The 26,665-nt window shown below is 36.0% G+C and overlaps 4 protein-coding genes across 8 annotated transcripts; 3 read left to right on the top strand and 1 right to left on the bottom strand.

Annotated features, from left to right (window-relative positions):
* Positions 1-70: 70 nt before the first annotated feature.
* Positions 71-8,382, bottom strand: LOC102630995 (uncharacterized). The gene is made up of 24 exons (XM_006467017.4): positions 7,909-8,382; positions 6,570-6,700; positions 6,373-6,460; positions 6,225-6,278; positions 6,000-6,091; positions 5,793-5,896; positions 5,613-5,679; positions 5,053-5,437; positions 4,424-4,747; positions 4,142-4,324; positions 3,750-3,845; positions 3,587-3,650; positions 2,927-3,051; positions 2,485-2,731; positions 2,231-2,385; positions 2,012-2,136; positions 1,783-1,906; positions 1,638-1,696; positions 1,444-1,540; positions 1,190-1,370; positions 986-1,087; positions 757-875; positions 587-646; positions 71-450 (listed from the first exon to the last, which is right to left on the bottom strand). The coding sequence occupies exons 1-24, from the start codon at positions 7,948-7,950 to the stop codon at positions 346-348; spliced, it is 3,129 nt and encodes a 1,042-aa protein (XP_006467080.1). The 5' UTR covers positions 7,951-8,382; the 3' UTR covers positions 71-345.
* Positions 8,383-11,954: 3,572 nt separating this feature from the next.
* On the top strand, positions 11,955-17,602 carry LOC102607101 (uncharacterized). Of its 4 annotated transcripts, none has more exons than XM_006467021.4 (6): positions 11,955-12,288; positions 13,048-13,239; positions 13,651-13,727; positions 14,313-16,034; positions 16,128-16,296; positions 16,520-17,602. In XM_006467021.4, the coding sequence occupies exons 2-6, from the start codon at positions 13,158-13,160 to the stop codon at positions 17,149-17,151; spliced, it is 2,682 nt and encodes an 893-aa protein (XP_006467084.1). In that variant the 5' UTR covers positions 11,955-12,288; positions 13,048-13,157; the 3' UTR covers positions 17,152-17,602. The 4 variants fall into 4 exon arrangements, with proteins under 4 accessions (XP_006467084.1, XP_024953666.1, XP_006467085.1 ...); XM_025097898.2 differs by having other exon boundaries at positions 11,962-12,060; XM_006467022.4 differs by lacking the exons at positions 11,955-12,288; positions 13,048-13,239 and adding an exon at positions 13,355-13,516.
* A 2,948-nt stretch (positions 17,603-20,550) lies between these two features.
* On the top strand, positions 20,551-23,432 carry LOC102607780 (WUSCHEL-related homeobox 13). Of its 2 annotated transcripts, none has more exons than XM_006467025.4 (3): positions 20,551-21,183; positions 21,608-22,144; positions 23,017-23,432. In XM_006467025.4, the coding sequence occupies exons 1-3, from the start codon at positions 20,940-20,942 to the stop codon at positions 23,103-23,105; spliced, it is 870 nt and encodes a 289-aa protein (XP_006467088.1). In that variant the 5' UTR covers positions 20,551-20,939; the 3' UTR covers positions 23,106-23,432. The 2 variants fall into 2 exon arrangements, with proteins under 2 accessions (XP_006467088.1, XP_024953678.1); XM_025097910.2 differs by having other exon boundaries at positions 20,567-21,183; positions 21,608-22,165.
* Positions 23,433-23,848: 416 nt separating this feature from the next.
* Positions 23,849-26,619, top strand: LOC102608266 (uncharacterized). Its single transcript, XM_006467026.4, has 5 exons — positions 23,849-24,200; positions 24,796-24,880; positions 25,183-25,237; positions 25,785-25,923; positions 26,126-26,619. The coding sequence occupies exons 1-5, from the start codon at positions 24,021-24,023 to the stop codon at positions 26,219-26,221; spliced, it is 555 nt and encodes a 184-aa protein (XP_006467089.1). The 5' UTR covers positions 23,849-24,020; the 3' UTR covers positions 26,222-26,619.
* The last annotated feature ends 46 nt before the right edge of the window (positions 26,620-26,665 follow it).

Raw genomic sequence — 26,665 nt, 5'->3', positions numbered from 1 at the left:
CTTATAGCATGAAACTTGCCATGCTTGATTATGCTTTGTAGAAAATAAAATATTTCATGATTATTGGAAATAAGGAGAAAAATACTCTTGCATCAGCGAAAATATTCCGTTTTAGACAACAAAGTCTGGTGGCAATCAGGGGGAGGAAAAAAAAAAGGGAAAGGGGAACAAAAAAGGCACCCCTATACACAACTGCCCAAATCAATCGGATGACACTGTAGCCATAGCCATGCAGCAATCTTTGGACGTAAAATATGGAAATGATTATATTTATACAGCAAAAGAATTGAAAGAAAGTAAGAAGAATAGAGGAAGACAACTATTTTTCAGTCTCAATGATAGAATTTACGAGCTTTTTTTATCATGTTCTGCAATTCTCAGAACCTCTTTTGCCATAGACGAGAATGATCTAGCCGTGTCTTGCATTTCTGTAGTTTTCAAGTTGATTCCCTGCCAAAAAAAAAAAAAAAACTGTGAAGAAGTGGCATTCTAGTTCTGTTAACTGACCGACAGCATGATAACGATCTGGAAATTGTAGGGGTGGGCGAATGGAATTGATAACAAAGGCAATAATTTCACACAGTACCTGCAACTTTTTCGAATTCTCATGCAGCTTGCTTTCAGCCATTTTAGCAACACTAGGTTCCTACATTCACATCAGAGACAAAAAATAATGGCTATTCATGAATAACTTGAGTACATTAGTCATACTTTGTGTATCAGCAAAATGTTTATTCAATGAATGTGCCAACTTACACCAGAATGTGAAAACCCATATTTCTTCTTTATTTGATCAACTGCTCCGGTCTTCTCATCTTGTTGCTCTTCTTTCATGTTATTTTTCTCATTCTTCCCCTTCATCTGTTTCCACTTACCTGAAAATGAAATGTTTTCAGCTTAGTAAGTCGGCAGCAAGTCCTAAAACATTGAAACACATAAAAGCATGAAAGCAGACACGGTGATTTGTTTATCATCTTGCACTTACCCTTAAAAGCCTGAAGCTTGCTTGACAATATCTGCTTATTCATGACTGCCAACATACTCTGTTCTTTGGGTTTTTCTCTGATACCATCTAGGTCAATATCATCTTCGTAGATGATAGAAAAAAATAATCATTTGTTATCTTCACAATTATTGATAATAAATTTTTCACCTAGCTCAATTGAAACGCAAGATGTATGTAATTTACCTATGTTTAACAAATCCTCATCTTCTTCCAAATCCAGGTTTACTGTATTCTCAGAATCACATTGAAAGTTAGCAGTAGAAAATATTGTTGCAAGTTCTTCAATAATTTCCCAAGTTTCTTCTCTTTCAACATCAGGGGCTTGCTTTGTTTTGTTTCCTTTAAGAACAGAGCCGAATATTCCCTATCACAAACAAAAGAAAATTCTAAAATCACGAGTTCCACAACTAACAATTTCTATATTACCATAATCATACCTTTTTCTTCTCCGTTTGGACAATGGATGCAGAGACAACCCCTTCTTGTAAAAGTGTCGGATCGTAACTGTAAACTTGGCAGGCAGAGTCCAAAAACCTAGAAATAGAAACAAAAGTGTTTGATCAATCAATAGACAGAAAATGTTTCATCTTAATATGGAGAGTAATTAGTACTTGCAACGTCGCATATATACCTAAAGAAATCCCTTTGGCGCAATGCTGAGATAAAAAAAGCTTCTTGATTACCATTCACCTGTTAGAGGATATAAAACAGCTATGGAGATGAAAACTATGTCCTTTTAAAAAAACATCTGAACAAGTAAAATGACGAGATTCTACCATGATAAGTTCTCCGTCCCACGAAGAACACATCAAAGTGTTGGATAATGAGTTCGGTTTAGGTGTCAAATATACAAAACCTCTAATTGAAGTTTCCTTTAATAAGCATAACTCTGGCAAGCTCCTACATTTGACAAACAGATGGTAATGCTACAGCAACTTGATCATAATTAATGCTATGGTTGTGGCTTTATTGATGGAAATTGAAATCTAAGACAAAGCACACCACCTTATCTCAAATTTTCCACAAGTGAACAGCAGCATCAGGCCCACATCAGAGCCACTATAGAACGTTGATGCCCAGCAACAAGATGAGGAATGAAACTTCTTCTTGTAGAGCACCTTCTTAACTCCCTAGGACAAAAGAAATGAAAGAGAAGGATGGGTATTGACTGAAGTTTTTCTGGAAAGGGAAAAAAAATGAGCTGGAAAAAAATTATTGCATTACCTGAACAGCATGTGATAAGGAATATGCACATGCTGCTTTTTCTGAACATAGCAGTACAAACCACTGCTTTGGCACAGCATTTTCTTTTGGACTCCCCTTGTTCATACCTGCAACATTTGATAGATTTGCTCCCCTAGCCAATCCATCCTGCCCATCTATAGTATTCAATCCAATCAAAAAGTTGATTGCTTCAGACAGTTGTCAATGTTGTTACTGTCAAGACAATATCATAAAATGAAGAGAATAGTGCCTACTGAGGATCTGCATGAAAAGCGCTCGGGAGGGTTTCTTTGGGTGAATCAAGTTAGTACTCAGCATGTTTCCACTATCACTATCAAGAACCAAAACTGATGAATCCTTAGTTGCGACAACCAAAAAATTCTTCTCAAAACCCTGCAAACTGCAGGTTTCAAATTGAAGAGATACGATGCCAGAAGAAATGTCACTGGCAATATGTTTTTGATACAGCACAGTAGGACCTTCTGTATCAAGCAAATAAACCTGAAAGCAAAGAGTTAAAAATAGATATAAATATTTATCCTTCACAGCAAGTAGATTTTATGGTAAAATGATCTAAAATGAGCCTATATCCGGTGAATTCATTATGATATCCTGAAAATAACTACCAAAATATAGTGAATGTAATCAGGTAAGAATATAACAAAAGAACAAAAAGAAAGGAAAAAGAGAATTTACATATCCTTGGTCAGATCCAACTGCAAGATGTTGTGAATTACGGTTCATGTTTAAAGAAATTATAGAACCATTAATCTTCATAACTTTAACACTATGGATGATGTGGCTATTTCCTTTCTTACTACCTGTCAAAAGAACACAGCACCAAACAATAGTGCGAAGCATATTATTATTTGAGATTCCCAAATCCCTATGGTAGTAAAAACCACAGACAGGCAATCGCAGAATTCACATACGAATAAATAACTCTAAGATAAAAAACAAGGTTGGCATGGACTGCAACATGTACTATGGAGTAACATATCAGTACTGGAACTTCTTTTTTAACTGTTACCGTTTAAGAAGACAAAGGACAAAGGCTTGATGAAAGAAAAATTTCTTACTACAATTTAGCAGTAGGAACTTTTTTTTTCCACTTTTAGACTTACAATCATTGAGGATCTAAAATGTTCTTTTGAGTAAAAAAGAGGGTACTGTTGAGGTCATTCCATCCAATTACTAGTTTAGTATTTTTGTCAAGAATTTTTTTCCCACAAGGTCACCACAAATGAAATTTTTCCATAAAGTTTCAGAGCATGACTTCATATTTTAAGATTTAGTGACCAGACTATGGGGACAGATTACTAGAGTTTGAAGCTAAAATTGATATGTGTTAGCTACCTGTAAAAGACAAGAAACTGTTTTCAATGGCATGCGGCTCATATTTCAATTTGAAGATGCGAACCTGCAGATATATGTTTTAAAAAAAAAAAAAGTCGTTATATGGATATTCAAACATTGAATAAAATGATCTTATTTCACCATTTCATCGAGTTTACTTCACCATTCCACTCTGATCTCCAGAAACAAGAACACGAGAGGTGCCATCATAATACAATGCTGTCAGTGGTATACCACTCAAAGAGAAATCTTTTTCACTCTGCATCAAGGAATCACAGGAATAAGCAAGACAAAGTCTAGTATCCAGCTAGTTTTCCAGTAGTCTGGGAAATTGAATCAAGACACTCATCAAAAGCATATTAGAGTAATTGGGGGGCGGGGGGGAGGGGGGTGAGGGGAAGGTAAAGGAATTTGAATAACAATCTTTAGACTGCACAGAAACTAAAGTTGGACCATGGTACGACTAAAAGAAATTAGCATTTAAACCATTTTCTTCTGCATTTCAACAATATACTCTAGAAAACATAAATTGGAAAAGGCCACATAAAAAATTACCTGTTGCTTCAATGATAGAATCAGTAGAAAAAGTGGGCATGACACATCCCAAAAGTTTATGGCTCCATCGCTGTGTCCGGTTATAAACAAGTTTTTAACCTTTGAATGTGACTGAGAGCCATCTTTCGGCTTTGTCTCAAAATCTAGAAGAGATGGAACACTTTTTGCCAGCAAAGAATAGTCCTACATGGTGAGAGAAATCAGTGGCATCCATTTCGTGATGAAAGTATGTCGTTCTAAAATATTACATGCTCTGCAATAAAGGTGAACACAGTGTTATACCTCATCTGCTGAACTTAAAATAAATGAGTTGCCTGTGATGAGTTTCATAGCTGTGATGCTTGAATCCAGAAATGGCATCTTCAACATGACTTCCTTTGGGGCTGATGGTGGAGACCTAGATTGGTACTGTAGAAGATACCTTTCAATCTGACAATCATCAAAGGCATAAAAATGTCCTGACTTTCCAAGCAAAAGGAAAGAATCTTGTTTTGGTTTGTTTGGGTCACTGGAGCTTGAAATAATCTCCATGTCAATACAAGGTTCAGATAAAGGTAGGGCCAACTTTGTTGTGCGAGATTCAGTTTGCTCGTTCAATAAGACTATCTGTTCCATCAAAATATCTTCAGTAAATTTCTCAGATAAGGATCACAACCTGAAGAACTGCATATTTATTGAGAAATTCAAATTTCAATGGTTTATTTTTGAAAGATGGGAGTCTTTTATCTCTCCTACTGGGGAAAACAAAAAGCTCACGGAAAATTCTTTCTGAACAAAGTTAAGCAGGAAGTTGGAATCGGAAAGTTTCTCAAGAAATTCATAAATCAGCAAGCTGTTAACCATTGGGTCTCAGAAGAGCAGAAACATATGTAGCGCAAGGGCAATTTGTTAAGTATAGATAATGACAATACCTGCAACAAATTCATAGAAACAAAGTCAGAGGCACCCATGATATATAGTCGACTTGCTTTCCCATCAGCGTACACCCATTTCAATGATGATATAGGAATTTTGTCCAACTTATATCCTAGATTGAGTTTACAAATTGGAGTACTTTGAGTGCCACACTCTTCAGTCTTTAGATTTAGGATAGAAGGGACACCCCAGATTAAAATCTCCCCATTGCTGTACCCAACGGCAACTTTACTTCCAACGGGGCATGCCCAACATGCAGAAGTCACTTGCTTTGTTTCATGGTAAACTGATTGCAAGACATTTCCACCCATTGAAAAAATGGATTTGCTTTCTCTAATGTCCCAAAGTGAAATAAGGCCATCTCTAAATATTATAAGAATTCTGCAATTACAAAATGGGACATGAGGGTGAGAAAGAGTTGTTGGCGATTAGCCAACCTAGTTAAATTATTTACTCAGTGCCTACCCAGCAGAAAATCTATTGCCTCTCTTCTATGATTCGAAGCCCAGAGAAAGTAACTTAAAGCGGGAAAAAAAAAATGGACTGAGACTACTACCTCTTACTTTCAGCCGTTGGTTGAGGCAGTATATTTATCACGGCAGGATCGCCAGAAACTTCATTCCCTGAGTGAGATGATCAACCAGCTTGAGTGGTTAAATGCTTAATCATCATCAATGTACACCGAAAAAGATTGTACAGCAACAAGAAAAAAATGTTGGCCTGAGATGTATCTCACCATGGGATGCCGAGAGAGGTATAATGTACTTCATTTTCACTATCTGACTTGATTCTTGATCAAGCTTCAAAACTGAAATTTTACCAGCAGTGTCTCCAAGAAGCCTGCCGGTAAAGTACAGATATTACGCCAATTAAGTTCAGCAAACCAGAAGCAGTGCATGCAGGTATACTGTTTTTTTGCCTGTTCTGAAGTAAAGAAACTTACATGTAGTTACTGTGTTGCATGATGGTGAAGGAGGTAATTTCTTCCTTACAAACATGAACATGAGACAAACGCTTCTTGTCTATATCCCAAACCTAAATTTTTTGAAAATATTTTTGGAAAATCAACGGCCATAACACTTGCATGCCTTTTGACCAAACTTACAATTAAAAGGAAATATGTATGCACATATACGGTAAAGAATCAACAAACTACTATATAACTTGCCTCAATGAGGTTCGTGGAAGTTACATTCAGAAGAATGCCTTGGTTCTCAAGGAACTGCAGGTAACAAATTAAAAATCACAAGCAGTGTTAATTCATTAATAAGATGTACATAAACTGATTGAAATCAAAGAGAAATGAGAAAAGGAACCTGTAGAAACTTGGTTGATACTGCTTCACTGGATTCAAGCAAAGCTTGAGTGTTGTTATGTCTTCCATATAGCTTAATTCTGCCATCCCTGAGGAAAAAAAGGAAAAAAAAACAATGAAAGAGTGAATTCAAACAAGTCTTCATCTTCTAGCGCCTCATTGCAATTCAATCACATTGCAGTGATTAAAGAAACGTACTTGGTAGCAGCTGCAAGAATCTTTTGTAGAGGATCATAAGCAAACTTGTTACATCCTGAAGGGAATCCATAATGGAATACCAAACGGGGATCGACATCACTTGACTTCAAACCATCTGAACTTCCTCCAGGCTGCAGTGAAAGAAACAAAGTTCAAAGAGCCAAATATATATTGGTGGGATTCATAAGCCATCAACTACAGCCAATGTGGAAGAATCATGTTCATGATAATTAATAATTTGACACAAACAAACACATTGATGGGCGCTCGCTATCATTTATGAATATTGGGCTTTGGTAGTGGGCCCATGAGTGAAAAGCCCCCATAACCATACTTGCTTTTTACGTGGACAGATTTTAGACGACAGTGGGGTCCGCTCCCATTCCTTGCTAATCTACTTTACCACCTTGCATTAAATAAGTTATTAATATTACCACCGACCACCGTTATTTCGTCTCTTTGAATCAAAATCAAAAGATAAGGATATAATTTCGGACCCGAAATATGCGTAAGAGCAGACACAGTCAATTAATTAATGAATTAAGACCATTTTCCAATTGCATTTAGCTGCTTGCTAAATCGCTTTTATGATGGTAAAAAAATAATTTTGAGTCATACGATCACTCTTAGATATATTTTTTTTATCTCTTTATTTGAAAAAAGACTTGTTACCTTCAGCACCGAAATCTCAGATTCCATAAGTAAATAATAAACATGGATATCGGAGAGTATCGGAGGGTTTATCTTTTATAATTAATCACCAGACAAATTTTATACAGTTAAACTTCATAGTGGATAAATTAGGACCATTCTATTTATCAATTAATTTTAAGCCAACAATATCAATCCTCCATTATTTCTTCCAGGAAGTGGGGCGGATTGCCAAATAACCTAGAATCTTTAACAGCAAAATAAGGAAGGAAATCAGTCACTGATTTGAATTGAATTACTTACTATAACCACTTTCGGGCTTTGTTTTACAGTTACAGAGCATCACTGTCTGTGCGTATATTTATCCATATACCATGTTATTAATTACTGCAGCATCGTCATCACGAAAGCGAAAAATATTCTACTTGCAAATTTCCATCATCATTTAGAGTAATTAAAATAATTAATTGGAATAAAAGAAGAAAAGAAAAGAAAGAAAGAAGGAACAATCGAACAGGCAGAGGCAAAGGGCTTATGTTCTCGTATTTAGACAATGATAAATTAATAATATGAGCAAATCTTGAGACATGATATGAATGAAAAAGAAGGTTGACTGACGTTGAAGATAAACAGATCACCATCAAATGATAGTCAAACAGCATATTAAAGATGATCAGTTGCTACTCACCTTCTTCATAGAAGCCTTCTCTACCAGCGTTTTCACGAACATTTTTGCAACAAAAATCTCCAGGGAAAACCAATCACTTCAACTGAAGATCCAAAACAGCAGTTTCAGAATTTTTCAGAAAATTCTGTTCCGTTCTGTTCTGTTCTGAGTGAGCAAAAGACAAAAAGACTCTTCTTGCTTTGAAAAAACCGACGACAAATATGACTTTTTTTTATTTTTTTATTTTTTTAAGTGACTGTAAACTAAAAAAACGACGGTTCAGTTGGTACTAAGAGCATACTCCATTATCACAGACAAAATCAGCGGAGTTTTCTCCCCTTTTATTTATAGATAAAAAAAAAAAAAAACTGAAATAATGACAATGAATGGGCCCTGGTTTCTAGACACACACTGACACAGGTAACGGTACAGTTTGCAAATATTTTTTCATAGGGATCCGTCCGGCCTATTCTGCATTGTCAAATTTGGTTAAAATTGGCAATTCACCACCACCAAGGAGTATTTTGTATGTTCAATAGAAGGTCGCCACTGCTGCACTCGCTCTATAACTATAATTATAAACATGGGTCACCAATTCTTATGACTGTGATTAGTAGTAGACAGGGAAATTATATTTTGATTATTAACTCATTTACGTGGTTTAATTAACATGCTGTTAGTGAAATTTGACTTCACGAATGAGGAATCCGTAATCCTATCCCTATGCACAAGCGTCCGGATAAACTTCAGGTTACAGGGCAAAACAAAAAAAGAAGGGAAAATTGAGGATCCGGATGTTATTATCCCCAATAACAAAGATTTGTATGTAACACGTGGAAGGTTGGCAAGGTGGTCCAAATTTTGGTTGAGAAAGAAATGGTTTCCTCAGTCTGACTGACTACTTAATATTAATTAACATCAAAGACAGACAAAAAGTCATGAAAGTGACCCATACGAGGACAAGTTAGACAACGACATGTGGAGCTATTTGATGTCGCGTGGGGCAGCAGAACCGAAAGCGGATAAACACTTGGCGATTGCAGATTGCTGCCTTCCATCTCCTTTACTCAAAGAGATTCTTTCCAAATTTCTTTTCATTTCTTTTGTTGCGCTGCTGCATGCATCACTTTTAATTGATTAGTACACTTTTAGATGTTAATGCATTAAGCATTAACTGAGGGAACTCCCAATACGTTCTCCTTTGATAAGACTTTAAAAAAAAAAAAAAAAAGATACAGATTAAAATTCTTATCTTTTTTTTTTACTTTTTAAATTTTTTTAACTTATCTGTTACTTTTTATTTTTTTAACTTATCTATTGCTTAAGGAACCAAATAAGGAATTTCCTTGTTTTAAAATTACTCAAACCTGTAATAATAATTAAAAAAAAAAAAAAAAACTCAAACCTCACATACACATTTATTTTATTGATTAAAAGTAGTAGATGTGTTTGGAGTTTTGGGTTGAAGCATTTATGAGTTATCTGTCTGGTGTTAAATGGGCCTGCAACTCCTGTTTGCAACCCAACTTTTAAAAATTAATGTGTGTTGATGGAGTTTGGGCTGAAATTGGTACTTAAGGGCCTTTTGTTTTTTAATTTAGTTAAACAACTCCTCAATTCTCTCCTTGGCATCTGAGTGGAATTTGAACCTCAAATTATTTTTATTTTTCAGAGTAAGAGATTTTATAAAATTTAAGTAATTAGCATTCAAATATATACTTTGTGTTTAAGGGGCATTAAATATAAAGATCTTTACTACTTATAAAATTATCATTCAATAAATAAGTAATACGTGCATTTTGACAACGAATTAAGTTCTAAACATTGAGATTACATTACACTACACTGTCCGCTCTCTGATAAATGGCTACTAAGCACTTGCTTGATAATTATATATATATATTTTTTATCTCGTGCCATGTCATTGGACGTGAGAGGTGGTGAATATCAAACGCAAAATTTCTGCAGTAGAAAAATAATTGATTGTATTTGTGGAGACTGGAGACAGACAGACAGGGTGGTCCCTGGAATTGAAAAAGGAAGCTCCTGAACGGCAAAGAAGCCGCCCCGCCGAACGAACTAAAAAGAAACTCGTCCGTTTTTCATTATGCTTCATTAAAGTTGGGTACATACAAGTAGTAGTCCTCCTAGCTTAAAATTTTTGCCATAATTATGGCTCTCTCTCTCTCTCTCTCACTCTCATCTCACTCATTCATCATGATAAATATAACACGTAGTACAATATTCATTTCATATTCTGATATATATTCATTCATCATGTTATACTCATCGATCAGATCAGAGGATATTATATGAACTTTTGAAGCAAGCACATGGGGGAAAGCGGTCTGAACATCATTGATCCATTGTACGTGTTAGAAGAATCAGAAGATAAAGAAGCTGCAAGCCTGCTTTGTGCTTTCTGCATACTTTACAACCAAAAACAAGACCCACCACCACCACCACCAACACCATCATCTTCATGAGTTGTGTTTGATTGCCTTTTTCACTTTCTGCTTTTTATTGGGAACAAACAGCAGTTTTTACAACCTCACTCGCTGGCTGAACATTCCATAAATAAATAAATAATTAAAAAAGTACCATGGCATTTAAATTAATTAAGAGGAGGAGGAGGTCGACACTCCACTCTACACGACACGACACGACACGATACGGTTATTATTATCAAACACCAATGTAATGCTCCCTCCCATGTTTCTTTATTCAAACTAAGACCAGCCACACGCTCGCTGGTAATTAATTGTTAATCCATGCATGACCCCAAAAAAAATAATAATAAAGATGTTAAACCAACGGAAGGGCTCTCAATAAAAATAAGATTATGTCATATGCTATAATATATATAACATTTCTTATGTGTTGAAACCAAACTATGAGTCATTTTCAATGCATGTATTTTAACATATTCTGATGGCTGACAAAATTACTCAACAACTAATATCAGAATTTTAAAATGGTAAATTATTTATAAATGAGCGCATTCGATGGAGTTTGAGTAACTGAATTATATACTTTTTTTTTTTGTTGAATTAAGAAGAATGAGATGATGAGAGAAAAGAAAAGCAAAGACTCATATTTTGGTATTAATATTTTTACTTTGTTAAAATAAGGATGTCAGTTAAATATATAAAAAAAAAACATATTTAATGCATTGGAGACTCTATTCTTTTATCTGTTAGTGTGACATCTTCATTTTAACAAAATTAAAATATTTTCATTATTAATTATTCTCTAGTGCGGACGCCTCACTTTTTTTTTTATATAGATATATATTTTAAATCGTGTAATTTAATAAAATTAAATTTTAATATTGTTAAATAACACATGTATTAAAAAAATAAAATTATTATGTTGCACGACTTAACTTAACAACGTGTCCGTAATTTTTTTTTTTAAAAAAAGTGTGTCCATGCTTTTATTTATGTATATATATTATTTTTTAACTTCTCCCCGTTCCGTGTTATATGGCGCCAAATGGAGGGTGTCGTGCGCATGATGAATAATCCACCCAATCCAACTCAACTGATCGGTCCCATGAGCTGTTCGTTACATGCTGCTGCAGCACACTTTTAGAATTAGGGATTCTTTATTTATTTATTTATTATTATTATTTTTTTTTTTTTTTTTCTTCCCTTTCCTTTCCTGTCGTCTCATCTCATCTCATTTCATCAAAACCGAATCATTCACCAAAAAAAAAAAAAAAAATGTTAAAAGAATTCCATTTGAAGTGGCATTGTTTTCTTTTCTTGATTAATTTCTTTTTTCTTTTTCTAATTTATATTCTTAGCTGTTCTTTTCCTTTTTCATTCAGGGTTTTAAATTAACAAAAATTAAGAAAAAAAAAACTGTTCGCTTTATGAGACCGCACGCATATTACCTACCTAATTATATGTTTTATTTTTTCCCTTAGAGGATGGTGAAAATAAAAATATATCCGCAAAATAAAATTAGAAAAAAAAAGGAAAAAGAGAGAGAGAGAGGGAGAGGAAATTACAAAAGAATTAAGTAATAAAGAATTTCAAAATTAAAAAAACTTTCTGCACTTTTTCGCTGGTGTGGTGGCTTTATTATTATTATTATTGTTAATATTCCTTACAGCCATGGACTCTCTCTCTCACTCCCCTTCCCCTACAAAGGCTGCAACTACAAAAGGCGAACTTTTCTTCAAAACAAGTGTATTATAATAATATTATTGTTCATTAAGAATAGGCCGATAGGTTACGATATTGATTTCGAAAGCTTCTCGCATCATTTATTGTACAAATTGTCCCTTTTGAATTCCCATTTTTATTCAACCCTGTTTTGTCCATTCATTTTGATCTTTGGAGCGTTTTGATTCCTGAAAAGCAGCATTTTGACTCCTGTTCAAGTTCAACGACGGTAAGCTCATTTTTTTTTTTTTGATTTCAGAATCACGCTCTTTTTGGTTGCTGACGAGAGTCCTAAAACCCACTTTGTGTTTTACTTCGATTTGAGTTTCCAAGTTCTGACAACAGACTGAAAAGAATTTTGCATTTTGCTTGCTTGCTTGCTGCGTGTTTTGGTTTGCGCGCATTAAAATAAGATTTGCTGCAACTGTTATATTTTTAAGTTGCCCAGACTCTCGCGAAGTTTCCTTTTCTTCTCTTCTTTTTCACGTTTGTTTGTTGATGAATTTGGTTTTGGCGGTCTAATCCAAATTCTTTTTCTGAGCAAATTTTTATTTTTAGTAAAAGAATTTAGATTGATTTATTATTATCATCGCTTTTTGTGTGGTTTTAATAAGTTTTTAATTGTCGTATTTTTAATTTTATCTGTAATTCTCTTGCTTGCTCATGGACTGGAGAACTACTACTATTTATGATTTGACGCCTTCACTGCACATTCATTCCAGCTTTATTCCATTACGACTGTCGGCAACTTCATTTTATTTTATTTTTTATTTGAACTACATTAAAAGGTTATAGCAAATGGAGGCTTTAAATTTTGCGATTTGAGATTTTACATAATTGACTCGACGAAGCAAACACTTGGCTGGCAGTGCCTCTAGTGATAAGCTTTCATTCTAAACAAATCAGTTATTTAGTGCTTTTAGTAATCGTGAGGGTGCATTCAGTTTTTTCCTTCGATGACATGGGGTTAATTTGATTCTTCATACAGGCCGTGACTGGTATTGGGTAAAAGAATTAAGAAGTTACGCCGGGTTTATGGGGTAGATGTGGAGGCGGTAACCAAGGATTCAGAGCTTTTTGGTGGACTTTCCTGGCTGTATGGGAGGCTTATTGCACCTTTTTGACTTCAACCAGAGCAGTATGGCCAGGAAAATTCATACACATAAGAAAAATGATGATGGTATGTATTATTTATTTCTAATGCTCTTCTATTCATTGTCTAAAGGTGCCTTATTTCCTAGACACAAACCCCTCTTCCACACACCCCCCAACCCCCGGGGCCCCCCCTCCCAAGAATGACCTGGTAGAGGGTCCTCAAAGACTTTTGTTTCCAATGAGTGGTGCTCTAAAGTTGATTGAATATTTCCTTTCTGAGTTGCAATGAAGAAGCTTCTTGATTTCAAGGAATATATGATGATCTATCCCAACAATTACGAATTTTAAGGAGAAAATTCCAAGTCAGGGATTTAAATTTGTTTTAGGATTTTTTTTAGCTCATTGTATTAACAATGGTAGTATTCAGTTTTTTTCTCAATCTTTTTGCAAATTTCCTGGCTTGGAAGAGTAATTTGTTGATTCAACTGCTGTGCAGGCCTGGAAGCTCCTCGAAATAGTTTGGAGTTGCAAGCAGAAACTTCTAAGAGCTATAGTGTTCTGGGAGATGTGCCGGTAACGTTTCAATCCGTCATCTGAGTTCTAACATATAAAGGTTTTCTCATTTTGTTGAAATGTGAATCTTGTCTGTGTGGCTTTTGTGTAATGCATAACATGATGGCTGAGATTAGGCTGTTAGCTGGAAAGGACTATTTTGTCGGACTTCAAGATGTTTAGAGATGGTTCCTCTTGATTATCGAGGGCAAAACTATGTTTTGGTTTTTGACTTTTACAGTCGATTTGAGAAGCTATTTCTTTAATTCAATTCTTCGTTTGATGTAGAATAATTTATCATCTTTTGGAAGGTCTTGCCTCTCTTGTGCACGAAAGAATGACATAGGACCGGCCTTGCCTTAAGAGTTAGACATTTATATTATCTTTCACATTTTCCAGTTGCATAACTCAAATTTTCAGTGTCTTGATCATAGTAGTTAATTTACCTTAATTTTTGCATTTGGCTTTTCTATTGCAAATCTGAGTCAGATTTAGTTCTATGAGTAAGTGAACAATTCCAATTCAATCTAGTGATGTGATTCTGATAAAATTTCTAACAATCTCTCTCTCCACTTACAACTTTAAATTTGTTTTTCCATGATTCAGTATTCTTACACACTGGAAGAAGATTGGCCTGAAAATAACTCTTATCCAACTGACGTTCCAATGAAGAAGTTGATTAATGAGGAAATATCAAAACAATCCAATAGGACTAATACCAGACAATATGCACCTAGCATTGTGGCCAGACTGATGGGTATGGACGTGTTACCACTCGAAGCAAAATCTGTAGTTCATCCAATTGGAAAAAAGAATGATCACTCGGGAATTAAGTCTTTGAAAAAGGAAAGGAATGGAAGGAGCTCAGTTGCTCATGTCCCTTCTAACCCGGCTTCTTCCAGGCAGATACAGATTGACTCATTTTACCCTTGCAGAGACAGAGAAGCTGATAGATGGAGAAGTCACCAGGATTTTGAAAAGCCGAGGCCCAGAGAACATCCACAAGAAGAGGAACTGCAAAAGTTCAAGAAAGAGTTTGAGGCATGGCAGGCAGCCAGGTTTAGGGAATGTTCAAAGTTAGCTGAACTTGAGGGCATTCCTATGCAGAAGCTTGCCCAAGAGAACCTCAACAAGGAAAAAATGGCAGTTTATGCAAGTTCTCGGATGACTGGAAGAGAGAAGCCCGGGGAACCTAAAAGTTTAGCATCAAAATCAACATCTTACGAAACACAACACCACAGACATAAATCGGAACTATTCCCAACTGGTCAAAAGGAATCCCTTCCTCTGCGAAGCAGAAGCAAAAGTATAGACTTTGAGCCAACCTACATGATGAATTATGATGACAAATGGGACAGTGCTCCCACCAGGATAGTGATCTTGAAGCCTGGTCCTGATAGGATGCATGACCATGAAGACTGCCGGACTAGTGCTTTGGACACTTTAGAGGGAAGATGTAGTATAGAAGATTTTCTTGAAGAAGTGAAGGAACGACTGAAATGTGAACTTCAAGGTAAAACTCTTAAAAAGGGTTCAGTTGCCCGAGGAAGTGGAATTGAAACCCCTTTCAGTGAAAAACCATCAGATCCAAAACAAATTGCTAGGCACATAGCAAAGCACATCAGAGAGAGTGTTTGTAGTAGGGACCTTGGAGCGAATCTTGTTCGATCAGAATCAATGGGATCATATAGAACTGAAATTCAGGCCAATGGTCCAGGCTCCCCGGAGTTCATTAACATGGGTACGAGGAGATTCCTGTCAGAGAGATTAAGGAATGTTCTTAAGAGAGAAATACATGCAGACAGTCCCGCAGTTGTCAGTGGCAGATCGAAATCTTCTGTGCTAGATAAGGAAAGAATCAGATTAAAGCAATTGGGAGACACATCATTGGCTGGAAATGAGTGGAAGCACTGGGAAATTGAGAAAGATGAACAAGAAATGCAAACCAGATCTTTCAGGCATGGAGATGACAATGGAGTTTTCAATAGAGAGTCGTCTCCGAGGAATCTCATAAGGTCTTTGTCAGCTCCTGTATCAGGAACATCATTCGGTCAGCTTCTTCTTGAGGACCGTCATATTTTAACTGGTGCTCAGATCAGGAGGAAACATGAAGCCATTGACAATTTTTCAGTAGATGTCAGAAGAAGGAAAAAAGAAAAGTTTAATTTCAGAGAAAAAGTCTCCAATTTTCGATACAGTTTTACACTTAGGCGAAGGCTATTTGGCAAGAAGATTCAGTCAATGATGGAATCTCATGGGGCTGAATATGACCATGGAAGAGATATCATGAGTGGACCAACAGTAATTATGAACGTAGGCGAAAGACACGTAAGAAAAACTTATTCTTTTATTTTTGTACTACGGAATCAAATGTCCATCTCTGGTTGCTCCAAATTAACTTGTGCTCTGATGTGGTCTTAGGAGAACTCCACTGAAGTGCCACCTAGCCCTGCATCTGTGTGCAGTAGCCCTCAAGATGATATTTGGAGGAAAACGGATTATCTCAGCCCAATATCAACACCGGATGTAACTTTGGGAGAAGACGATGCTGTACCTCAGGTTTTCAGAGACATTAGCTCTAATCTGAATGGTATGGAAACTATTCTCTCTAGAGCTTTTATGCATATTACGTCATTATGAGAGTTTTGAAGCTGCAAATGCGTGCGTGCATGCATGAATTTAGTGAGGCTTTTACTGAATGGCTAATTATCTTAGGCACCAAATGTGAACTGAAACTGTACTACTACTCAATACAAAGGCATGCTGATTTGTGAAATTCTTTTTTCTTGTTTGGTAATTTGTTGATTATACAGAGCTGCGGAGGCAACTGAATGAACTTGATAATGGGCCAGAGGACATGTCAATTGAAGAGGATGCTACTGAGTTGGAATTACTTGATTTAGAGGATCAAGCAGAAGCTTACATACAAGACCTACTTGTTGCTTCTGGTTTTTATGACGGCTCGTCTGACAAATCTTTATCTAGGTGGGACCCGCTTGCAAAGCCTATCAGCAGCGGTATCTTTGAAAAGGTGGAAGAATCTTACAGAAAAGTGGCCGAAGAGAATGACAATACGTTAAAGGATCACATTGAGAAGAAGGCAGAGCGCAGAATTTTACTAGATTTGTTGAATGAAGCACTCTCGACGTTGCTGGGACCGCCTGTGACCATGTCTAGCTTCAGGAGGAAGATTATTAATTCTTCCATGTTGCCACCTCCACGTGGAAGAAAATTATTGAATTCAGTATGGGAAATTATTAGTGTATATTTGTACCCTCCAGCTGACCGATCTTACCACGCTCTTGATAGCATGGTGGCACAGGATTTGGGATTGGCCCCTTGGTCTGGCTTGATGGATGAAGGGATTAATTCTTTGGGGAGGGAAGTGGAGTGTGCCATCATCAGGGAATTGATTGAGGAAATTCTGAAGGATATGCAATTGTAATGGTTCCATTACCTGACGTATTGACATCATAAGAAGTGATGATTTTCATGGTCAGTAGCCAAGGGGCGAACCCAAAACAGCAAAGAAAAGAAGGCTTGTCAAAGGACGGCTAGTTCATCGGGGGTGGGTATACGCATGATTACTTACACGGTAGTGTTAAACTAGACATTTTTAATATTTTCATAACAGGAACGAGTTGTTCCGAGTTGTTGATGCGGGAGTCGGCATGTGCATGTATGTATATACGTTGTTCATTGGTGTTTGTAGAATAGGATTGGATAACTAATTATCGAGGCTATATGTATGTATTGTATGTGCAATGCAAGAGTATAATTAGGTGTTTCTATTATTTATATGACCACTTGCTGGATGGCTATCATCCAGTCTGATGCTTGAACGTTCAAGATATTAGTAAATACACTACAGGGAGAAGCTTTGCTTATTTCACACACTTATCCCAGCAAATCGATATGCCTTCTTCAGTGGCGTTCCTCTTATTATTTTCTGTGTTGCAGCATCACCGAGATGCAGCTGCTGGTACCACCACACGAGTTGCATGATCACAAGTTCATTGGTGTTTGCTGCTTTAACATAATAAAGATGTTACCGATTCACATACGTTCATGTTGTTCTTGTTAACGTGTCTCAACAAAGAACATGATTGGAATGCTGGGCACGACAACAATACCGGACTGTTGAATTCAGACAATGACATATATATCTGACAACACTAATGACTGATTGAGGGAGTCTGATGATGAACTCGAACTCGTGATCGTTGCTGCTGCCTGTATACTGTATATTGATTATTAGGCTTTGTCCAAAGCCATTCGCAATGTATATAGTTTCCAGTCGACGAGTAGATGAAGATCGCATCAAACTTTAATTTAATTTTAATTAATAAATATAATCATTATGTAATTAATTTTTATTTTTATTTTATTTGTGTCTAGGATAAGCTATCATAACTCATTTTATTTGGAAAATGCAAAGGCAAGGTAAAGGCCCACAATGCAATTATGTATCATAACAAATAGGATAATTCACCTCCAAATAGCAAATAGTGCAAATGAACTGGGGCGACCGGGGTGCTTTGCTTTTAATCTTTGCACTTTAGTTGTAGATTTGTAATGATCCGCTTGTTTGGTTACAACAAATCATTCTTTTCTTATGGTGCATTAAGAATCCAAGAAAACGAAAGACCCCAAAAGAATTCTATAATCATAACTTGGGTTCGATCAATCAATCAAATTTCAAATCTACGAAAGAATGAAATATATAAAACTAGTCTATAAAAAAGTTTTTCATATGTGGATGCTAAAAGACAAGAAAAAAAAGGATTTTAAACACTAAAAGATAAAAAAGTAATACATTAAAATTTATATATATATATATATATATATATATATATATATATATATTGTTTTGTTGGCATAGTTCATAATGCACCGAATTCATATATTAGCGTCCACAATAATAAGCTCCAAATAGAACAGCGACATTAATTCTAGAGACTAGAGATTAGACCATAACAGTTTGTCATGCCCGGCTTAATTTGCGGGCGTTTGGGGTCCGCTGGCGTAGGGGCCACATCCACAGACCAAAACTAAGAAACTTTTTCCTATATTATATTTGCTCCACAGTCCACACCACTGTTAGTCTGTTACTGTTCTACTACTACTTAGCCTCCTTCCTTCCTAATCCTACAGCGTCATTCATCTTAATTCTCTCCAAACTTCCACCAACGAAATCCGGAACAAACAATACAACATGCATGCACTTTGAATTTTGTCAATCTGTGCGCCGGCGTGTTGTTAAATGTGTAAGCCACACGTACAGCACCAGCAGCAATATGGCATTGATTTTTCATCAATCGATCGATCTAAAGCATTAATTTCTTTCTTTCTTTCTTTCTCCTTTCTTTGACGTTATTGATGATAAAAATGATTCGGTTCTCTGCATTGACTTGTGGAAATGAGCCTGGTTTCAGACTCTCTCAACTTTTGACCCGGTCACGAAACGACCATGCGTTTTCGGTGCACATGCAAATCCCTAATTTTTCCAAAAGAAAAATTGAACTCACACATGAGAGCCTTGTTAAAAATCCCCAAAAGGGTTTTGTCAAATCAATGAATCTAATCAAAGGAGGCGGGATATAAGATCACATTAAGACGAATCCAAATTCATCACGTCGAGCATGCATGCACGCACGCATCAATCACAAATAACATCTCTCACATGGTATCAATGATCAACAATCACATGCATGGATGGACATTTCGGATAAGATCATGTCCTAATTCAAGTTAGGATAAGATTGTACTACATCTTATTGGAAAAAGCCAGCCAGCATTTATTCTGTTTTAATTTGTTCTTGAAAATGTTTTTTTTTTTTAAATTTTAAATTCGTTGGAGTGTAATTGTCAGTGTGAGAGAATTGGGAACCGACCTAATTAAGGAAGATTGAAATCAAGTAAGTGAAGGACAGGTGGCTTGTTCGGATAGTAATCATTTTCATTTATGACGTGAAAAAACGTACTTCTGACAACCTTATAATGGGAGCTGCTACCTTACATTATTAAATGTAAGGTACAGTCCTGACTGTGGGGCTCAATTTGTGAAGAATGTACGTACTTACTACTTAGGTAGAGAAATCCAATCGTATTGTAATTGAAAAATGAAGAATGGCAGAGTCGGCACGGTTCTCTAAAACACCTAGGGGCCTCGGCCACCTTTTGCATTGCATTTAATCTTGCTGCTGCTTTTGCCCCGTTGCGCGTTAGGGAATGTTTGGGATTGCCGTCAGAAGCACTCACCACTGCTTCATTAGCTGATCACGTAACCGCAGCACTGTTTCCCACCTTTAAAATCCCAGTCATTTTCATTTTTTTTTTTTTTTGGCTTAGTTGGTGTTGCTTTAAGAAAAATATCGTTACTTCCAAGTAATTGATTACTTTCGTTTTGAAGGTTGGGTTATTATAATATGATATATATCATAATTTGATTCACATACAAAAATGTAAGAATGCCGCATACTTTGGTGGAAGATATAAAAATTACTCAAAATTTAATATTTGAGTATCAATAAGGTAACGGCTATTTTTTTTTTTTTTTTTTTTGGGGCGGGCAGGGGGGGGGGGTTGGTATGGTTTGGTTTTCTATATAAAAAAGGAAATATAATTGAAACGAAACAATTAAATTAAATATGGTAATCAAGAAAATTGCCGGTAGAAAAATAAGGATTAAAATATTGATATTTCCAAAAACGGTTAATGGCTTCAATGTTCACGGTTTATGACCGTTAAGTGAAACGAGACTATTTATTACATTTTGAAGAACGAGAGGCCCCCAACCACGAGAGAGAAAGGAAGATAAATTGAAGAAGAAGAAGAAGAGGAGAAGACAAAAAACAGAGCAGGAGAGCTAATGCTAAAATACGCAGGAGGGGACACACAATTCCACAACCCCGGCCCATAATAATAATAATCGATCGATCAACTTTCTCACACGCCAACTACTCTCTTTTATTTTATTTTATTTATTTATTTATTTATTTATTTATTTATTTATTTTCATTGTCTTCTACTCTTCTTTGTCGTTTTTCTCTTTTTTCTTTGCTTTTCTTTTTTTTTGTCATTTAATTTCAACTCGCTTCGCCTGACTTTAACTTTCTCTCTCCTTTTTCTGAATAATAATAATAATAATAATAATAAAGTGCGTGGACGTGGGCAGATCGATCAGGGCAGTGAAGAGAGATATATTTGGAGGCAGTGTGAACGAAAGATTGGATGGAGTGGGATAATATTAGAGAAGCAGCGCAGCAGGAGACCCAAACCCAGAACCAGAACCAGAACCAGAGAGGAGGAGAGAATGATAATAATAACGTTGTAAATGGAGTAATGTATGTGAAAGTGATGACTGATGAGCAACTCGAGACTTTGAGGAAGCAGATTGCTGTCTATGCTACTATTTGCGAGCAACTTGTTGAGATGCATAAATCACTCTCTGCCCACCAAGATCTTGCAGCAGCAGGTCTCTTTACTCTCTCTCTTTTTCTGTTATTTTTTTTTTCTTTAATTTGGCGGATTAACGCTACTGCATTCACTTTTTCATTATTTCAATTCTGCTTGTCTCCGGTATGTGAGAAGTTCAAATTAAATAAATTAATTCTCGAGCATCTAGATTTTGTGTGTTTTAGCAATTCTCTTAAACATGTCATCTTCATCATCTACAAGAGGATGATGAGGAGGAGGAGGAGGAGGAGTCTATTAATCAATTACTTCATACACAATCGATGATGAACATGATGATGGTTTAGGAATATTCACATATAATTAATACTTTTGTTTTACAAATAAATAAAAAGGGGTATATTAATTTATTGTATATATATCTAGACTCTAGAGTAGTGGTCTTGTTTAATTTGTTAATAAAGAATTGCGCGCCGCGCATGCAGGAGGGCGGCTGGGGAATATATACTGTGACCCATTAATGACATCTGGTGGTGGGCACAAGATCAGTGCCAGACAGAGATGGACTCCAACTCCAGTTCAGCTTCAAATTCTGGAGAGCATTTTTGATCAAGGGACTGGGACTCCAAGCAAGCAAAAGATCAAAGAGATTACAGTTGAACTCAGTCAGCACGGCCAAATCTCCGAAACTAATGTCTACAATTGGTTCCAAAATAGGCGTGCTCGATCCAAAAGGAAGCAGTTAGTGTCTTCTTCTGCCAACACTCTTCATAATGGTGGTGGTGGTGGTGCTGGTGCTGGTGCTGGTGGTGCTGATTCAGAAGTAGAGACTGAGGTTGATTCTCTGCTGCTGCATGACGAACACAAGACCACTAAACCAGAGAATCTTTCTTCTGCTCATTCTACCTCTCAACCTCAACACTTACGCAACCTCCCTCCGACTCCAAGGCCTCGTGATGATGATGACCCTATGTGCTTTCACACCCCTGCCGACATTTCTTCCTCTCAATTGCATTTCTTGGGTGTGTTTTCTAATAATCCGAGTAAGCAGAAGAAGCTCGTTCTATTTTGTCTATTATAATTAGCTTATTTTCTACATAACACCTATATTTTCTATCACTTCATTTTTAAATTTACATGCATATATACAATCACAGTTATGGTTTGTAAACAATAAACAAGAAATACACTAGTTAATTATAAGCCACTACTCGCTTTGATGAAACAAATTAATTGATTAATTAATTACTAGTTGTGCAATTAATTCTATTAATTTTCTTTTAACGTTTGCTCTATTTAGCTAGGCCAAATTTATTTCCCTATAGGTGCAGTCGCATATGCAAGAAGTGGATTTCTTAATTTCTACTGAACTATTAATTATATCAAGTCAATTTATATGCATGCTTTTTCGGTGGCCAGGTAGGTAGGTTCTGAATGTGATCTTGCTGCTTTATTAGATACACATGTCTCTGTGTGTGTGTGTGTAGGCAGAATGGTTGGTTTGTTCATATGAAGTTAATTCTCTAATTAAGATTATCACATACCATAAATAAGTGGATATAATAATTATTTTATGAGATTGGAGTTATATACATATATATAGGTATGTTTGGAGTTGTTGTACATTGGAATTAATGTCTAGCTGTCAAATAATGGGTGACATTGAGGGTGAGAGGTTGCTGGGAAGTACATGTCTAGAGAGAAAGTAAAGCAATTAAATTTAGATATCACACATTAGCTGTTGGTTGTTGCGCTTTCAAAATCAAGCACAAGCATGGTATAGAGAGTTAGAAACATGACTTTCCCATTGCTTACTGTCTTGTTAATGATGCAACTCTAAATTCTAAATGACGGCCTGGTTCTTATTTACGTCCAAACTTACTTGATGATGCAGGAGATGATCATTTAACAGGAAAGATGGGTGGAATGCCAGGGAGCTATAATCTTTATGATCATGCAGAAGACTACAGCATGGCTGGTTGACACTCATTCTGTTCCATTAATCTCTCCGACAAAGCCTTGTCTATCCAACTATCATGCCGTGATGCTTGAGCTTCATCTTCTTGTTTGATTACACCAAAACCTAATGAGCTGGTTGGTTTCTAAGCTAAAGAATGGACCCTTTTCCAGTAGGGCTTGGCTTGGCTTGGCTTGATCATTTTGAATTGGCTTTTGTGTTTTACATAATGCATTAGAGTGAATCTCCAGATTTGCCTTTGGGATGGTCTTGGTGCAATGTTATGTAACGATGATGGTGGGGTGACCCATTTTTGGCTTTTACCAAGGGAAATGAAAATATTTTATATTTCATGCCCATGTGTTGAAACCATTTGCTTCTTAGCTGAGTTGTGAGATTCAATCACCTTCTGCTTTCCACAGCGAGTGTTACTCATTTGTTTGTTAAAGATGTTTCGGACATTTTTCAATTTTCACTTCGAATTACATAATAATAATTGTAAATTAATAATTAAATCAAATTTTAATTTTTTAATTAAAATGAAAATTCAGTGGCACCATAAAAGTTGGAGAATTTTTAGATATGGAAATTTCAACTCAAATATTAGAATTTCATTTTAGAAAAAAAAAAGTTAAAAAATATTGTTAAGAGTTGACTATTGGGACATTAATTCATTGGACAGTATAATAATAATTTTACGGATTATGTGATTCGTATTCATCTTCGGATATATACAAGTTGGATCCATATCACCACTGTGTAAATGGAAGGTCAAAAAATATCATCAATCTTTTATTTTCATTTTGAAAACATTCGAAACGACGTCGCTCGGTTGGGCGAGCCAAAACTCGAATCCCACAAAGCGTCCTCGTTTGCTTCATCAAATCCAAATGGATGCTCTGCAAATATAACACCGAGCAGAGGAATGGTGAATTATCAAAATGGTGGGTGAAAATTGGATTGAAAATAGAAAATATACATACAGACGTGAACTTAAATGGCCTGTTGAAGCGATTGACATACACCATGTAGTTGTGCGAAGAAGCAGAGCAAGTCGTTTCTTTATCTATGTCTGTCTCGTGATTGGCCTTTCAAATGCTGTGTTTCTTGTCCTATCAAAGGTACCAAATTTACGATTTTTTCTTTCAACACCCATTTGTTTTAATGCTGCAAATTTCAGTTCTTGGTTAACATTCATGTGAATCTGAGCTTCTGTTCATGTTGCTCTGTGTTAAAGTTCGCAATTTTTTGTTTTCTGAGTTGACTGGAAAATTATCGTACTTCTTAATTTCTTAGAAATTACGGAATTAGAGAAGTCGCTACATGTAAATTGGTTTTTGGGATCATACTGTGAGCTTTAGAATCAAGATTTGAAAAGACATGTGGGGTTTTTTAATATTTTGTGCTGCACATTGAATTGAGTAAGCAAATTCATGGCACTGCAGAGATGATTGTCTTGATATCTGATACAGTGACTTTACGCTATAAATGACGGTGAATTATTTTTCTACTTACTTTCACAGGAAGTAGACAAGTACCTGGAAATTTTAACCTAAGTTGGGCTTTGGCATTAGGATGTTAGTTCTTAATTTCATGGCCTGAAAATGCATGTGGGTTTTTGTTCCGTAGTGCTCAACATTGAATGAATATACTAATATGTAATTATGAGAGAGTTGTTGGTGTTGATATCTGATGTAGTGGCTACATAAATGACAGCACGAATCAGTTACCATTCTTTTCTGGAGCTTTATTTTGAGTGCATCCCTTCTTAAGCTGTTTCTTTGGAAGCCTGTTAAACAAGGTGAGAACTGGATATACTGGTCTTGTCGGTGCTTTTAAGCATCACTTCTGTTTCACTTATCAAGGAATAGTATGAAAGATCATTTGGATTTAGAAAATAACTCTTTTTTTTTTAAATTTTTTAAAGGTTTGGTTGAGGATGTGAAATCTCATCGCCTAAACACCAACCCTTGCCTCCTATTGTGACATGAACTTAAGTGACCGCAGATGCAAAACGCATTTGCGGGCAGCTAAACTATGCCCGTGGGGCAATGTGGAAAAATATTCATCTTTTAACTTTGTTAAATGTTTGAGTGATTTCAGAATCTATTATTATTATGCCAGCTTTGGGAGTACAACTGGAGACTCACTTTTTGAGGTAGTATTTTTCTTTTTATAATTCATTTAATGAGGCTTCAATTATCTACTGTTGAGTGTATTACTGGTACAAATTAATTTCTTAGGGGTTAGAATCATTCCCCTTTTTCAGATTTTTATCTTATATAGCATGGTTGTTAAAGATCCTTGGATGCATAAAACTAATCTCACACTAGGTTCCTCTTTAATGGGATAAAGGATCATTTAGGAAGAGGGAATTGTCTGAGTTGCTAAATGTTGCTGTTGTGTTCAAATGCATTCTTAGCTTAAGCGTTAGTCTGATGCATTTTGATTTTCTTTGATCGAGTTTCTAATCTATACTATTCTCCATTGGACCTGTCAAGAATTCTGATTTTTTTTTTTCTTGAGAATAATTCTGGAATGTTTCTACTTCCCCTAAATGCCTAGGCATTTTAAGAGAATGAGAAATGGCTACTTTTAGTTCATTTCCTTTGTTAACCAGCTCTTTGCAGTCTCCATTTTTCTACTGCTAGCAAGGGGACATCTTAATAACTGCAATAATTTTTGTTTTGTTTATTTATTTGCAGTGGAAGAACCACTCGGCGATTTTTTCCAATTGGCAAAATTTTGAGACCTGTATTGCTTGAATGTGTTACTCCCTTGACTTGTTATTGGAGCCTTTCATTAATTGTTCGAGATGAAGGAGAACTGATGCTTGTGTTCAAGGTAAAGTCATCTTTGTTTCAACTTGTTATTCTGCGAAGCAGGATGGTATGGAAATGAAATATAGATTTCACTTATGGTTGTAGTCCTTCAACATGTAAAACGGGAAATACATTGAAAAAAAGTTAATAATTAGGAGATTGACTAGCTTTAAGTGTTCTTCTATATTTTACCTATTGGCTTTTGATTGGTTTATGACCATCAGGAATTACGCCCACCAGTGAAGATGTTGGTTCCAATCTGGAAGGCTTTGTGTGCCACCATTGATTGTAAAGAAAGTCCAGATGCAGATGATGGTTAATGGTTTTAAAGCTTAAACAATTATGTATCAACAGATTTGATGTAGCAGAGAAGCCCTTGATGGAAAATATACATAGTGGGACAAGTGCAGATGAATGCTCGTCAAGTTCAACCAACCTCTGCTCTCATTTCAACTGCTCCACTTAGTGTGAAATATCACAACATCTGGCTTTAAATTGTTGGAGCAGTTCTGTTAGATTGAATCTGTCATCTGCAACATAAATGGAACTCCTCAAAGTCAAAGAAGATAAACTGTTATGCTTAAGTACTGACCAAGTTGAAATCATCTCCATACTTTACAAGCCTCAATGAGTGATAAAACCACAATATATTTTGTTTTATAATCGGACAGCAACCCATAATAGATGGGGCAGCAGTGCAGCACCACATTTACTTGGATTCTCTTTTCCCCAGGCTGTTTTCTTTCCCACTGATTAGTTTCTTC

Source organism: Citrus sinensis, chromosome 7, assembly GCF_022201045.2.
Source record: "Citrus sinensis cultivar Valencia sweet orange chromosome 7, DVS_A1.0, whole genome shotgun sequence".
Lineage (NCBI taxonomy): Eukaryota > Viridiplantae > Streptophyta > Magnoliopsida > Sapindales > Rutaceae > Citrus > Citrus sinensis.
This window is presented reverse-complemented; position numbering and strand designations above follow the sequence as displayed.

What these genes read in the sequence shown, in the direction of transcription:
- LOC102630995 (XM_006467017.4), bottom strand. Translation starts at nt 7,950, where the DNA reads ATGTTCGTGAAAACGCTGGTAGAGAAGGCTTCTATGAAGAAG. An exon ending in TTCTATCATTGAAGCAACAG is followed by an intron (nt 3,846 to 4,141) that starts GTAATTTTTTAT and finishes TCCTTGATGCAG; the next exon opens with AGTGAAAAAGATTTCTCTTT. An exon ending in CGCCAAAGGGATTTCTTTAG is followed by an intron (nt 1,541 to 1,637) that starts GTATATATGCGA and finishes TTCTATTTCTAG; the next exon opens with GTTTTTGGACTCTGCCTGCC.
- LOC102607101 (XM_006467021.4), top strand. Translation starts at nt 13,158, where the DNA reads ATGGGAGGCTTATTGCACCTTTTTGACTTCAACCAGAGCAGTATGGCC. An exon ending in TGAACGTAGGCGAAAGACAC is followed by an intron (nt 16,035 to 16,127) that starts GTAAGAAAAACT and finishes ATGTGGTCTTAG; the next exon opens with GAGAACTCCACTGAAGTGCC. An exon ending in CATTAGCTCTAATCTGAATG is followed by an intron (nt 16,297 to 16,519) that starts GTATGGAAACTA and finishes TTGATTATACAG; the next exon opens with AGCTGCGGAGGCAACTGAAT.
- LOC102607780 (XM_025097910.2), top strand. Translation starts at nt 20,940, where the DNA reads ATGGAGTGGGATAATATTAGAGAAGCAGCGCAGCAGGAGACCCAAACC. An exon ending in CCAAGATCTTGCAGCAGCAG is followed by an intron (nt 21,184 to 21,607) that starts GTCTCTTTACTC and finishes CCGCGCATGCAG; the next exon opens with GAGGGCGGCTGGGGAATATA. An exon ending in TGTGTTTTCTAATAATCCGA is followed by an intron (nt 22,166 to 23,016) that starts GTAAGCAGAAGA and finishes TTGATGATGCAG; the next exon opens with GAGATGATCATTTAACAGGA.
- LOC102608266 (XM_006467026.4), top strand. Translation starts at nt 24,021, where the DNA reads ATGGTGGGTGAAAATTGGATTGAAAATAGAAAATATACATACAGACGT. An exon ending in TGTTTCTTGTCCTATCAAAG is followed by an intron (nt 24,201 to 24,795) that starts GTACCAAATTTA and finishes CATAAATGACAG; the next exon opens with CACGAATCAGTTACCATTCT. An exon ending in TTGGAAGCCTGTTAAACAAG is followed by an intron (nt 24,881 to 25,182) that starts GTGAGAACTGGA and finishes GAGTGATTTCAG; the next exon opens with AATCTATTATTATTATGCCA.